Below are 14,981 nucleotides of genomic sequence, written 5' to 3'. Positions count from 1 at the left end.
ATTGGTCAAAAAGCCTTGGAAAAAAATGAGTCACTTGATGACAATCAGCTTACTTTTATTTAAAAAAAAGGAAACTGTCAGAACCACAATTCTCTTTAATTTACAGAAACAGAACAAATTTACCCCCTTCCAGAAGCATCTTATATATTGTGTTTAATTACTTTGAGGAAAACATGGATGTTAAGACACCTCTTTTCTACGCTATTGGCATTTCTTATTTCAGGCTATTTGTTAAATACAACTCCGGAAACAAACATTAAAAATATTAAAATGCAGCTGGAATTATTGAGACTTCAGATGAGTGAAAAATAGATAAATGTTGTAAGAGTAATTAATTTAGGGTTTTTACTGTATCAAATCATAATAGGATTGTTAAAAGCTCAACAGTCACTATGATTCCACAGTAAAAGAAAAAATTAAAACTTTTCTTAAGTTTTAATTCAAGAAGAAGAAAATGCATTTTCTTGGTTGTTCCACAGTAAATATAACTTTAAGCACAGTATTGATGAAATGCTGAAGATGTTGATTTAGGATCTTATTTTAAACTTCAAGACCTTCTATTAGTATTTAATTTGTGTACTGCACAGTATTTGAATTCTGACACAGGATGGAGAAAAAAAACCAGAAGAAGCAATAGAAGTCACAAAAGACACTATAGATTAACTGAAAAAAACCCCCCGAGATTCTGAGCTAAGTCTTCACTTTGGGCTTTTTTCCCAATCAGTCAGTCAATTGTCACAAAGACAAAGACTTAGGACTAAGAGCTGAATGCTAAAAATTAAAAAATACTCTTATGCAGGTTTCCTTATGTAATAATAATAAAAAAAAAAGTGAATGTAAAAACCTGGTACACTATATGAAAAAACTAAAGGAGAAGAAATGAATAGGCTAGTGAGGGTAGGAATAAAGATGGACAAGAAAGGTACAGTATTACCCAGATAAGATGTATAAAGTTATAGAAAATAAGGAGATTTTTCATTCTAAAATCTGTAGTGATGTACTATCAAGTACATCATAACCTACTAAGCACAAAAACAACACTAAATGTGCAGAAGCTTTCAAGTCCTACCTCAGACACTACCACAAATAGTAACACTAGTTTTTTCAGCATTTATCAAATGCTATTCCTATTACAAATGAAACTTAAATATAGAAATTTAAAGAATATCCTAGCAGTCCCTTGTAATGTGCATTGGATTTCAACTTGAAATGGCTGACATTCAATTTAACTTTTACATTTGGCTGAATTGGACAACTACTGCTGTTAGCAGGAACACATTCTCTGTGAGTTTTTCACATGCGGAAATTCCCTTGACGTCTTTCTCATCCAAATTAGAAAATATTTTTTAACTTTAAAGTAAGTACTGCAACAGGGACCACGAGGATATTTATAAAAGCGAAGAATTAATACTTTCATAGATAAGGAAAATATATGATGATTACCAAAATTTACTTTCTATACAAAAACCCCTAATATTTCAGGGTTCCTATCTCTTATTTTATAGTCTTGAAATCTGCAAGCACTGTCATTGCTCCAAATACAATTTAAAGTCTAGAAAAACAGTCAAAACAATACTGTTACTCAAGTAAGGGGAGAACACAGAAATGCTGTAATTTAATCTCTCCCTTGTTCTACACTTTAAAGACAAAACCAGTCCAGTCTCTTAGAGCTTGAAGCTTCAGTTTCACCTTTGGAAAATAGGGTTCAAAGCAACTTTTAGATCTAGAAAGAATATACAGCTTATTTACAAAGGCCTTCTTAGAGAGTTAACAGAGTTTCTTTTTGTTTCATTCCTTTTTTTTTTAAAGTTTTCTTCATAAAATATGCTTTTCAACTGAATGCTCTCAAGGAAAGCACGATCCCAGGGTTATGTGCTTGGTTTTAAACAAAGTGGAAGACAACTTGCTAATGAAGTACTGGGATTTCTGGGAGGAGCATGGAAGAATAAAGACAAAACGATGATGAAATAAAAAAAGCCTTGCTAATTAAAATGCCTTTATAAACACAACAAACAAAAAAAAGAGTGGCAGCTGTAAGTATGCAGGCCAATGGCCAGTTTTTATCTAGCAAGGTCAAATTACATGCTTACACAGGCATATTAATTTCAATGAAGGTCCTTTTTTTTTCTGGTGGAAACATAATCGTTGATGTATAACAATACCTCCAGCTTACACCTAAATCTTTTGTGGAAATAAACTGCATAAAGAAAATGCAAATTATTTTTTATATATATGCTTGTCTTTTCTACTTCTTGCTATCACAGAATACTTCCCCTTGTCAAATGAATATATCTCATTCTAGAGTAGGAAGTTTATATATGTTCTTTACAAGCATTTTTATCTTCTCATGACAGATCTAATACTGAGTGGTATATAAATACAAGAATAATAAATAAAAGCAGATGTGCCAGAAAGGCATCATCTATCAATTGCAGGCTTAATATGACATCCACTGTGAGAATCTAGAGATAAACAACCAAATTACATCACAAATTGAGACAGTTTTAAAAAGTTAAAAAGCAGAAAAACAAAGGACTTCAACAAAAAAAAATGCTCCAAAAGACAATTCTTGTATGAAGAGAAAGTTGTCATTGAAAAGCACTTCCTTTGCAGGCTGAGAGACACCAAAAACTGCCTTCAATTAATGACAGATATTTGCATTATTTTTAATGTCAGTTTGGGAAACAAAACAAAGAATGAACACAATTTTCTTGTTTAAAAGGACTCTGCCCACACTATTTTGAGTTCAGTACAGACACAGGATTATGCAGAAAGTTGTTTAAAAAGGTTTCTAACAAAGAGATCAAAAAATAGTAACTCCTTTTAGCAATTAATAGCTTTGAGAAAAATCACTCTGACTGATAACAACCATCTCCTTAAACTGCAAAGCTAACAAAGTCTGGTTTCCCATGAAATCCTGTCTCATACAAACTCATTGCTGTCCACTGTGATGAGTATTCTGACTGAAACATTATCCACAGCTAAGACATACACAACAGCTTCCTCCTGTGTGCCCTTTCTTTCATGCCGAAGAACAGGTTAGTTCGTGCTGAAACCTTTTCATCTGAAACCAACATAATTTTCCCTTCATCTGGCCACCTACTTTTAATAAAATTCTAGGGACTGTTTGTTTTTCCAACCTCTACCCTGTCAACCACAAAATAAAACAGGCTAACAGACACTGAATTCGCAGTGAAGAAACCTGAGGAAGAGAGGGGATGAACAGAACTATACAGACTCTGAAATACAATACAGCACAAAAGAAACAGTCTAAGAGATTCCTGGACTACATGGAAAATAATTTTCTGACAGAGTTGGTGAGTGAGCCAAGACGCCAGGTACCCTACTGCTATTTATGAACAGAGAAGGACAGCCTCTGCTGCACAGAGGCCATCTAGGGCACAGACAACCATGAAATTATAGTTTTCAGTTCTCAGAGCAGTAAGGGAGGGGGTCAGCAGAACTGCCACCTCAGACTTCCATTAGATACACTTTTGATTGTTTAGGAGACTAGTTGGTAGAGTCCCTTGGGAGGCAGCCCAGAAGGGCTAAGGATTTCAGGAAGGCTGGACATTCTTCAAGAAGAAAATCCTAAAGACAGAGGAGCAGACCATCCCCATGTGGTGGAAGAGTCAATGGGAAAGAAGTCCAACCTCACTAAACTGAAAGTTTTACTAGAAGTCCATAAAAACCAAAAGACACTTGGGAGACAAGCCCTTGCAACACTTAGGCTTGAGGCAGAGTGGCTGGAAAGCTGCCTGGCAGAAAAGGACCTGAACATGAGCCAGCTGTGCCCAGGTGACCAAGAAGGCCAATGGCATCCTGGCCTGTATCAGCAATAGTGTGGCCAGCAGGAGCAGGGCAGGGATTGTTCCCCTGTACTTGGCTCTGATGAGGCCACACTTTGAATCATGTGTCCAATTCTGGATCCCTAAAGAAAAATCATTAAGGTGCTGGAGCATGTCAAGAGAAGAGCAATAGGGCCAGAGAAGGGAGCATAAGTTTTGTGAGGAACTCCTGAGCATTGTTAAGCCTGGACAAAGTGAGGCTCAAGGGAGACTATCGCTCTCTACATCTACCTGAAAGAGGTTGGGGTCAATCTCTTTTACCAAGTAACAAATGCTTCAAGCTGTACCAAGGGATGTTTACACTGGATATCAGGAAAAATTTCTTCACTGAAGGGTTGTCAAGCAGTGGAACAGGCTGTCCAGGGAAGTGGTTGAGTTACTTGAGTGGTGTAGATGTGGCACTTAGCAACATGGTTTAGTGGTGAACTTGGCAGTGCTTATTTGACAATTGGACTTATGAGCTTAAAGGTGTTTTCCAACCTCAGTGATTCTGTGAGAATAGAATGACAATGTTTTTTGTGTTTGCATAAGACCACTTGTGCAATGATGACTGGCACTCTCCTTAGAAAACAAAAATCATCAATATTCATTCTCAGGTAACTTTCCCGTCTCCAAGTTACCAAGCTTTTCCCTCTGCTACACTTTTCCACTTGTTCTTTGAATCTTGCCTTCCTTACTAGAAAATGGAATTCTAAAGAAACTAGAAAATGTGTTGAAGAGGAAAAACAGAAAGTTTTTCTACTTTTCCTTGTTCACATTCTGGCAGTTTAAGCTTCTTCCATAGTGCAAAAAATCGGGTTTAGATTTCCAAATGCAGAAGAATAATCCTGCTCCCTCACAACATGAACAGCAGGTCTGTGAACAAAGCTATTGTAAAAAAGAAGGCACTGCTGTCATCCCACTTGGTCTTGCTATGTTATCTGCCATGGGTGAATTTTCTGGGGAGATTCAACCTTCTACAGTACAACATACTCTATAGACGCATACTGGTCAAGACCCTCAGCAGACTTAGAAGGTACAATTCAATTAGGTTAATTCAACTAACAGCTGCTCAAACTTAGCCTTTAGAAAGTTGCAGTACATCTGTGCATATTCAAAAGAAAAAATTCTTGCACCTGGGAAATCTGTGTTAAAACTGGCTGGTCAATAGACAGCACCTCACTGTGTCTTTTGATAAACACATTTCATTAATAACAGAATAAACCATAATATGCAACAAGGTCCAAAATGTAACAGCTGATATGCCCTGGATCTATATTTTAACACTATTAAATTCTAGTAACAACCTTCTAACACAGCTCTTTGATTATAAATTTCTGTGTTTTTAAAAAAGCAAACCCTCACAGTATAAATACGTTTTCCATATAGCCTCAAACACCCATATTAATTATCACCCAAGTTAAAATTTTATATCTATCACATATTCCTGGCAGCTGACAGACCAGAATAAAAACAGTAGCTTGCCATGTTCAAAGTAGTTCAAAGAAGCAACTTTGTCTGCCAGCAGATTTCAGGCATACTAGATGGCAGCAGAAATCTATGTAGGCCTAAGAGCTACAGCTCACTTTTCCACTCCAATCCACAGTTCTGTTTTTGCTCAGAGAAGCTTGAAATAAACACTCTCAAAAAATATTCCATTAACCCATGAAGCCTACGGTTCAAGTGTGTATATCTGGCTTCTCTACCTAAATAACATATGCAAAATTCCTCCACTCAGTCTTCATTTTCTGATGACAAAAGGCACAATCAGTTACTATTTGGATGACAAGAAGCACAAAGGGTTGAAACTCTGTCATTGCTCAACAGGACTGGTGCAAGCACAGGCTGATCAGGAAAAAATTGTGATTAGCTCAAATATATTCAAGAAAAATAGTTTTCAGAGAGGCTGATAGAAATAGGGAAAAAATCCATCACTGAACAAACCCCAAAATGTTGTAAGTTGAAAAGTCAATGTAACAAAATTAAATCTGTCACATTTCCAAGGAGCTGAAGACATACACTGGGATCATTATTTTACGATGAGAAACAACAAAAAAAAAAAAAGAAAAAAAGGATTTTTCAAACCTCAGTCTTTGAATAGCAGCAAAATATTCTGAATGAAATTTACAATGTGTCAGTTAACTAGCATTTTAAGGTAAGGGCACAGAAATTTGAAACATCCATAATTAACTGAAGACAAGGAAATGAGACAACGTAAAAAAGTTGAATACAGAGAATATATGGAGAATTTGAGCTGAATTTCTTGAACTAGAGAGTATGTTTCCAATACTGTCCTACAGAATTACTTAGAAAAGGAGGGAGTGGGAGGACAAAGATCAAAAACTGACAACAAAGATAACAACATAAATTTCTGTCTTTTTCTTCACTGGGACTTATTGCTAAGGCATATAATTTCATGACAACAGCACTACCAGTAAATGCATCTCTAAAATCATCTCCATTATTATCGTCATCCACCACTAAAAAGACACCAAAAGACATCAATCTTAACTGTTTTCCGTATGTAAAAGATAGCTCTGACCACAGAAAGTGTTGACTGAAATCACATCTCAACAATAACAAAAATAATATAGCAATTGAAATTGTACAATAATTGTCCAGTTTAGTCATAGAATGGGACAGTTTTATACACGAAGTTCATCCCACGACTCCCATTATGGTTGTTTTTATTTTTTTTTTATGTGACCTGCAATTGTATTCATTAGAATTAGATATTGTGCTTTCAAAATAGGTTTCACCCTTTAGAAAGAAAGTAAAGAAACAGTATAAAGTTTCCAAGAACTCCCAGAAATTAAGGCCAAAAATCACAGGGATGCACTTTTTTTCCGAGTTATTGCCCTTTTCCCAGAGCAGCAAATACCTTAATTCAAGCAGCAATGATTTATACATAAGATAAAAACAAAAGGTTTTGTAACAACTCTTGGAAAGTTATTTGTTACATAACTTTCATTCACCTTAAGTCTACAAAAAGCAGGTAAACTGGCCTTCCAAACACAAAAGAAGTTTTTGACGCAGAAAATCTTGGCAAGGAAGCAGATTTATCCACAGCTATACTCTCAGTTCTTAGCCTCTTTACCACCAATATACAAGCAGCTTAAAAACAGAATTTGAATCCTAAAGTACAAAATGTTATGTAAAAGTGGATCTTAATTCAAATAATTGTTTTTGTACTCTGACAGATAATCCTTCTTCCTCTCTTGATGCTTAGCAAAATTATTCAACCTTTAGATCAAGATATTAAATGTCATTTACATAATCACTCAATGTTAGTTAATGAAGACTTTGTTTAAAAACATAATATACAGATGACCATCCTTGAAAGTAAGAAATACACTTTTTAATTAATTTTGGTAAATAATACAAGCAGTAAGCTGTAACATATGCTATAATACTTAATAGAAATATAAAAATAAGCAGAAAACCATAAACAATTCAAAATCTAATATTAAGTACATATGTCATTTAGCTATCAGTGGTAGCAAAAGCAAAACATTCATACCTGCACCTGGAATGATGGCCAACTTTGTTTCAACTAGGCCCATTTTAGCAGAAGATGCTAAAAAACAGAATATAAAGGAGTTCTTACTGTAATGTAGAGGGAAAAAAAATCTATGGAAAATACATAATGATGACCTTGAAGTTTGCTAATATATTAAATTTTCTTCAAAAAGAGCAATAAATCACTTTTTAAAGCATTTGTTTATTAAAAAAAATTCAAACAGATTCAACTGATCTGTTTTTAGTGAAAGATCCAACTACTTCCATCTAGGCAAATTAAATACTTTATTAATTATTGCATAGCAAGTAAGCAATTACAATGAGTAACAGACACTTGCTTCCAAATGGAAAGTACTAAAGGAAAATGGCTGTTATTGCTATCTTAAAATGGGCTAGAATTTTGTGTATGATTATTTGAATTCTTTAGGTGACAGAATACTGTCTATGGTCAAATAACTTTATAAATCCTAAGTTACTGGCAGTTGCTCAGGACGAAGTTTCCATTTACTTTCCATCAACTGGCTTTACAGTTCTGACAGCCTATTAGCTCAAGGTTCCTCTTTTCAAGAGTTGTTGTCTCTTTTATAATTTAATTTCTTATGCAATAAGAAACACTCACTAGCAACTTTTGTTCTTTCCCTACACCCTGTTTAGATAAAATCAAATCTCCATCTAGACCACTTCAAATGCACAAGAATAAAAAAAAAAAAAAAAAATAATTACATGATCCTTCTGGCAAGACTGATAAAATTAGGGTCAGAAGAATCAAATAAATGTTTAACAAAACCAATCCAGCTAACTGGCTTGTTTTAAATGAAACATTAGCAAGTACTGATACACGTTTGCGCTAAAGTCCTTTAAAATAATGCGTTATAAACAATGTCAAAGTAAGTTTTATAAGACTGTTGCCAACAGACAGATTAGCCAAGCCAGCTACACTAATAACCCCATATTCCATAGGAGTATTCAGACCTACCTGCCACCCGTATATCACAGGCTAATGCAAGTTCTAGGCCACCACCTAAAGCAGTTCCATCTATTGCAGCAATAGTAGGTACAGGCAGATTAGCTGAAAAAGAAAGTACCAATTAACACCAACCTCATAAAGAATGCCTCTGGAATGTGATTTCATTACATTTTGCTCATTTTACAGTCATAGTATGGGAAAAAGTTTCATAAAATACACTGTGACTAAAAATTGATCAGCAACACTTTGGCAAAAGAAAACTCTCCCTGTCTATCTCTGGCTGAATAAGTTTGCATATCTTTCTTTGGCTTCTGCTCACTTTTGACGAAAATTTGAAAAGTAAACTTCAAGAACACAGACAGCAGAGCTAGACAAAGCAGTTATACAAACAGTCCCAGATGAAAGAGAGGTGTATGTACGTGTGACATGCCTGTGGTGCTTTCACAGCTAAAAGCTCTCTGTGTCTTGACGGTCCCAGACCACCACCGGCAATAGCAGCCACCACTACTGCCCCCTTTCTCCTGTAAAGCAGCAGCTAACAGCTTAATAGAGTTGGCAGTCTTTAGTTTGACAAAGAGATGCACATACTGCCAGCATACATGACAGGTAGCAGGGCTCCAGAGGCCTGTGCGACCATGGCATGGTTTGTATGTAATTTATCATCAGTGTTCTGACATGGGAAAGTCATTTAAACAACCAGCTTAAAGTACTGGTTTTCACCTTCTGAAAATTCAAGTTCTCTCCATCCCTCTTCATTACAAACTTAAAGTTTGATGAAAAATGTGTTTTCATTTTAGAAATAAACATGTATATTACTGCTATAATTATATTTAAGAATTACCACAAGCTATCCATTTAAAAATATACTCAAACAGTAGTCCAGTAGTTTGTTGTCACTACTAAAGTTTCAAAGATAGTCAAAAGCAATTCATTAGCTGGACAGTTGGGTGTACAGCATGTTGAAAAGTTAAACCAGCTCTTGACAGCAACAGCTTTTTCTGAAGATGTTAAAAAAATACTTTCTTTGTTTTAATGTTTCAGCTAATTTAATTCAATGACCAGTTCATTCAGTCTTAGCCAGAAATAGAAAAAAACTCTTCTGTCAACATATAAATGAAAATGATGCATGAAAGACTTTAAAAGACTTATTTCCTTTAAAAATCTAGAAGGGTAATATGACAAAAAATTATTAATATAATGTATTAATTAGAACTTTTCCTAGTGAACTAGCTAGTTTTAAATTTAGAAATTGTGCTACCTAGCTTACTTTTTTCCTGTCTGACAGATAAACTTCAGCTAACTTCATTCAACAAAAGAATCAATTAAATATTGGTATACATCAGAATGACAATTATACAAGCCTGTAGTCTCTCACTGAGTAACAAACAAAATACATAATTAAACAAAGGTTATTTTAGCTGCCAATTGACCTGTTTTTATGATTAACAACTAATGAAAATCCAATTGTCTTTAAAAAAAGAAGAAAAACTTAGCAATGCTTTTCAAGATTCTAACAGATGCTTTAAAACAAAGTCCCTGGGTTGCTGGTTTAGATCATGATTAATAGTGATTATCTGAATCAATTTCTGTGCCAAAAGAGGCTACTCATTACAGTTTGCATGAGCTCTTTATTTGACTTAAAAGAGCTCAAGATATCCATTATACCTGCCATCTGCCACAGAAAGCATAGGAGACAGAGGAATAGTAGAAAAATCTGCTCTTTCTCTATTTACTACTTCTTAGTCATATGGGAAGGCAACTCTCATTTCCAGCAGGGCCCGGTTAGTGACAGAAACTTATAACCTTGTCAACACAACCAATTTGCCAAACAGTCTTGCAATTTTGCTAGCTGACACAGGTAGCCTTTCTCTTAAAGAAATATGCCTTTGCCATGGGTAAATAAAAAATAGTTTGCCTGAACATGAAGGCAGGGTCATTGTTAACTGCAGTTTCCATCAGTTACTGCCTGTATGAACATTCGATTTATCAGAGACTAGCAAGCAGTATCTTGAGCACTATTTGCATGGCTTTTGCAGTACTCCAAGGCAGAATACTTTCCTAAGATAAGCAGCTTCCGGAATTAGCTATGGTGCAATTCAAGTAGACTATTACACGTGGAAATAGAAGCTACAGAATGAGTATTATGACACAGCTTAGTTTCAAGAATTACAGCCAGCACTCCTACCATGAAACAATAAAAAACATAATTCAAGGGGATAAAAAGCAGTTTGATAATGTATGTTAGAATCGTCACTTACCAAGGATATTAATTTGAAAGGATCACCTGACATAAGAGTTGAGAATGAATGAAAGGAAAAAGACAAATTCCCTATAACAGTCTTGTGTGTATCAAATGAATTTAAGAAATTGATCATTTTAACATGTTCTTGTTAAGCATCAGAAAAACTAGCATAGAAAAGAGTAAGTAATCACTTGGGACTGTAAACTAAGTTTCTAGGCTACTAGAACTTGTTAACAACGGTAAAGGTTCTTGGAATATTAGTATTTTGTAGCATACAAGACACCTGATCACATTTATCTGCATGATTTTAATGTACAGCTGCCAAAATTGTTAAGCAAAACACAAAAACAGAGATGATGTTTGACAAATAATGCCCTGTAGGCTTAATTGAGATGCATGCACTCAAATTTTAGGAACAATAAATTAAACATATAGACAGGTCAATCTCCACAATGATTTTACATTACAAAGCTCATTTGCTATGAGAGATAAAAAAAATATTTAAAGCTTTGCCAAGAGGCCTAGTGGTTTTATACTTTAACATTACACATTTTTGTCACAGCTCAAATAACAAGATATAAATTTCAGGCAATTGTTGTACTACTACTCATTAGTGTTAATTTCTAGATGTGATACAGGTTTGTCAGGGAGCAATCATGAGCTGCACAGTGAAATAAAAAAGGAGTTTAAGATACATATATATATATATATGAAACAGATTAGCTAAACTAAATGAGAGAGTACAACACACAGACAAGTGTAGACCATGTATAATAAAGATTAATGTTGTTAGAAGTAGTTAAAAAGACTTAGTAATGAGCAGCATTAAACTTTAGTAAGAGAATTTCACTGACTTACCACAGTACATCAAAGTGTGGAATATGAAGGACACTAAATATTAAGGTAGTTCACACAATTAATTCAGAAAGGATTACTTCACACATCCATTCTAATGTAAAACATGCTGCTTATTCTGTAAATATGGTTCTACTCTGCCCATAAAACACGTCCCCAGAAAATACCAATAGTCACATCCTAATGTAACATCAGTGCTTAATTATATTACAGAAAAGTCACATTTTAAGTACAGTAAAGAAATAGAAGGGTCCAACTCAGCTTATGTTATATCAGCAACAGAGTCAGACATAAGACAAAAACATGTCTCTATATTCAAGATCATAGGAGTAGAGACCCTTGGCTGAACAGAAGACAAATGTGAACAAGCAGATCAAAATAAATTTTATGTATTAAGCTGTTTGAGGAATAATCTCTTAGCACAGAAGCTGACAAAACCTGTAAGAAAGGATGTTTACTGGCCATTCAAGACATGATACAGGTCAAGTGACCAACAGGTAAACTGAAGAACTTCAGTAAGAGAAAATAAACTTAGTAACATTAGATAGCTAAACTAAACCCATAAGCAGCTCAAACAAAAAAGAAAATATGACATATAACAATATAAAGAAATGGACCTGATTCCTACTCTGCAGTAACTGTGAGCCTTCAGCTCAACCTCAGGAATAAGTCAATAAATAAATAAATGGTAAATAAATAAATAAATGGTAAACAGACATGTCACATATAGTTTTAGATTAGGCAGACCAGCAGCATCTTGTAGTCTCAGGATACCTCCTGCTCTCCTGTGACTCTTCATTACTGAAAGATGTAGAATAGAGTAAGTAAACTCTCCCACAGATTTCTAATGAGTGAAGAAAGTCACAGAGGGACCACTTTGCAATTAAGCATATAAAAACACATGTAATGTGCTGCCAGTAATTTCACAGAATCACAATCATTCTGAGGCAGGTAATCATTATTTCATCTTCAAGTGACTTTCCACGTGATGTCTACTGCTGGTGACTAACAAGGGATTTCCTTTCTGCTTAGAGACCATGATAGGACAAACAACAGGCCAGCATATGAATACAGGCACCTGGTCTGAAGGACCTGACAAATAGTTTCTCAGATGTGTGCCATAACACCCACACAGCTGATTCATACTATTGTGGATACTGACATTCCCCAAATAGAAAGCAGAAACTGCCTGGATTCTACTGACCTGAATCATAAATGACTACTTAGTCTTCTGACTAATTTATTAATAAAGTTCTAATAAATTACAGATATAGAAGATAATAGCTGGGAGGAAACTGGATTATATGCGACACTTTCTTAGTAACTCTCAAGCAGCCTTCTTTTATTCCTGCACAACTTCAATTTCTCATTATCGACAAAAAATAAATGGCCTGATCAACAAGGAAAAACCTACTTTTCACAGTTAGTAAGGAAGAAGGAAGTATGAAGAATGAATATACATAGTAAAACCAAAATGGAAACAATTTACATATTAAAGTAGCCTTCTTTTTATGAAACATTATATGCACATTTCACATAACAGGCGAAAACCCACTTTCTTTAGCTGGTGTATAATTACTCAAAGGAAGACCTATTACTAATGCTGATCCCTTACTGTGAGATCCTGAAACAGGCAGAGGAAGAATAATATGGTTATCCAGAATTCCAGATTTTGTGATTTGTGTTCCTGGTCAACCTGTATGAACTCGTCCAAATCCAAACTGATTAACGTAAAATATTTAACACCCAGGAAAAAGAATTACTAATTCAGAATAGATCAAATTCAAAAAGACCAAGTTCCTAGGAGTGTCCTCCTTGCTTACTAAACAAATTTATACACGTAAGATTTTCTGTGAGCAACTGTACCACATACTCAGATAAACGGAAAAAAAAGAAAACATTCCTGAGCTAGACACAAGATTTTGAGATTTAGACTATTCAAGTGCCAATGAAGTGTATGAGAACCAGCCATTTGTAGCTTGGCAGCTCTTACAATCAACCTGAAGAATACCTGCAGTACTCCCTCCCTTTAGCTAAGACGTAGGAGTCATCATTGAAGGACTAAAGTCCAATAGACATAGAATTCAGTTTCTCTAAAAGTAAAAGGTCTGCACTGTTACTGCAGTAATACTTCATGATTCCCATAAATCAGAAAAGAAAATTCCATGAAAGCCCACTCAAGCCCTAACAATGCAAAAATTCTATATAGTCCCTTAGACATAACTAACTTCTATTTCTGAAGTACTTTTTACAGATTAGGGCAAATCTTTTCAATTCAACTCATTATAGCGGTCAGAATTTGGTATCTACAAATATTCAAATGAAACCCAGTTTAAAGCCTGCCTTTTTATGCATTTGACACAAAACTAAAACATATTAAAATATTAAAAAATACGTATTAAAATGAAAGTTAAGTCACCTTAACTTCCCTTGCTGTTCCTGTGTTGTCCTATACCTAAACAATGTTCAAAAAAGGTCTTTATTGTTCTTTTCTCATCTTAATTCAGTGACCTCTGGCAACCAACCTTCAGAAAGAACAGCTATTCAGATATAAACCAGAAGCTTGCCACTACCTCTAGTACCTACTGAACCAGATTCAAAACCTTGACATGTCTTTAATTCAAACAGAAGAAATCTTGTTTCCCAGAAGGAAACAGAAAAGAAAGTAGTGAGTATACTCTACTTGCCTCAAAAACTGTGAGCATCCATCTAAGACAGAAGTAGCTACAGAATTCAATTTTAAATAACAACACAACTGAATTGCCACAGAACAAAGAAACAGATTGTCCAAGCTATTTATTCCACATGTATATTCCTGATTATTTGACAAATAAGGTTGATTAGTGAACAGCTTACTAGGACAAGCAACTTCAGGGGGCATTTACAGCAAGTCATTTTTCCTTTTGAATAATGGATTTTGTAAAACATAAAGCCAGGAGGATGAATTGCATAAAAATATCCTGCATACTGTCAGTATTACATGGATTACCAGAGGAAAGTATACTATAAATTGAGGAAGAAATTAACAGTTCCACAATTTGTTAATTAACTCTAGCAAATTAAGAAAATGTGGCAAATGTCTGCAGCACATGGGAAACCCTTAAATCACAGAAGGGCTGAGACCTGAAAGAGACCTCTGGAGCTCACCTTGTCCAGCCTGTTGGCTCAACCAGCATCACCTTGAACAGGTTGCTCAAGCTCATGTCCCGGTAGCTTTTGAAGATCTGTAAGGAAGGAGATTCCACAACCTCCTGGGTAACCTGTATCAATGCTCAGTCCCCTTCACAGTGAATAAGGACTTCCTGACTCTCAGGGAGAATCTCTTCTGTTCCAGTCTGTGCTCATTGCCTCTGGTTCTGTCACTAGACACCACCAGAGATAGCCTAGCTTCATCTTCTAACACCCTCATATATTGCTGAAATCACCTCCTGAGCCTTCTCTTCTCTATTTCCAGCTTGCTCAACCTTTTCTCACCAAAGAGATGCTCTGAAGCATTCATCACCTTCAGAACCTTTCACTGGACTTTCCAGTAGCTCTGTGTTCTACTGAGGAGCTAGAAACTGCCATAGTA

At 35.3% G+C, this 14,981-nt stretch overlaps 1 protein-coding gene across 2 annotated transcripts in view; it reads right to left on the bottom strand.

The window, feature by feature from the left end:
• AUH (AU RNA binding methylglutaconyl-CoA hydratase) overlaps nucleotides 1–14,981 on the bottom strand; it is a 114,731-nt gene that overhangs the window by 51,990 nt on the left and 47,760 nt on the right. For both annotated transcript variants that reach the window (XM_005530064.3, XM_088054523.1), the window contains 2 exons: nucleotides 8,323–8,415; nucleotides 7,348–7,404 (listed from right to left, as the gene is read on the bottom strand). In XM_005530064.3, coding sequence (XP_005530121.2) covers nucleotides 7,348–7,404; nucleotides 8,323–8,415 — 150 coding nt within the window. The remainder of the gene's footprint in view (nucleotides 1–7,347; nucleotides 7,405–8,322; nucleotides 8,416–14,981) is intronic.

Source organism: Pseudopodoces humilis, chromosome 4 (assembly GCF_049639895.1).
Source record: "Pseudopodoces humilis isolate 2021_Gansu_Grassland_sample_001 chromosome 4, ASM4963989v1, whole genome shotgun sequence".
NCBI classification, from domain to species: Eukaryota; Metazoa; Chordata; class Aves; order Passeriformes; family Paridae; genus Pseudopodoces; species Pseudopodoces humilis.
The sequence above is the reverse complement of the archived record's forward strand: the minus strand, read 5'-3'. Positions and strand labels throughout refer to the sequence as shown.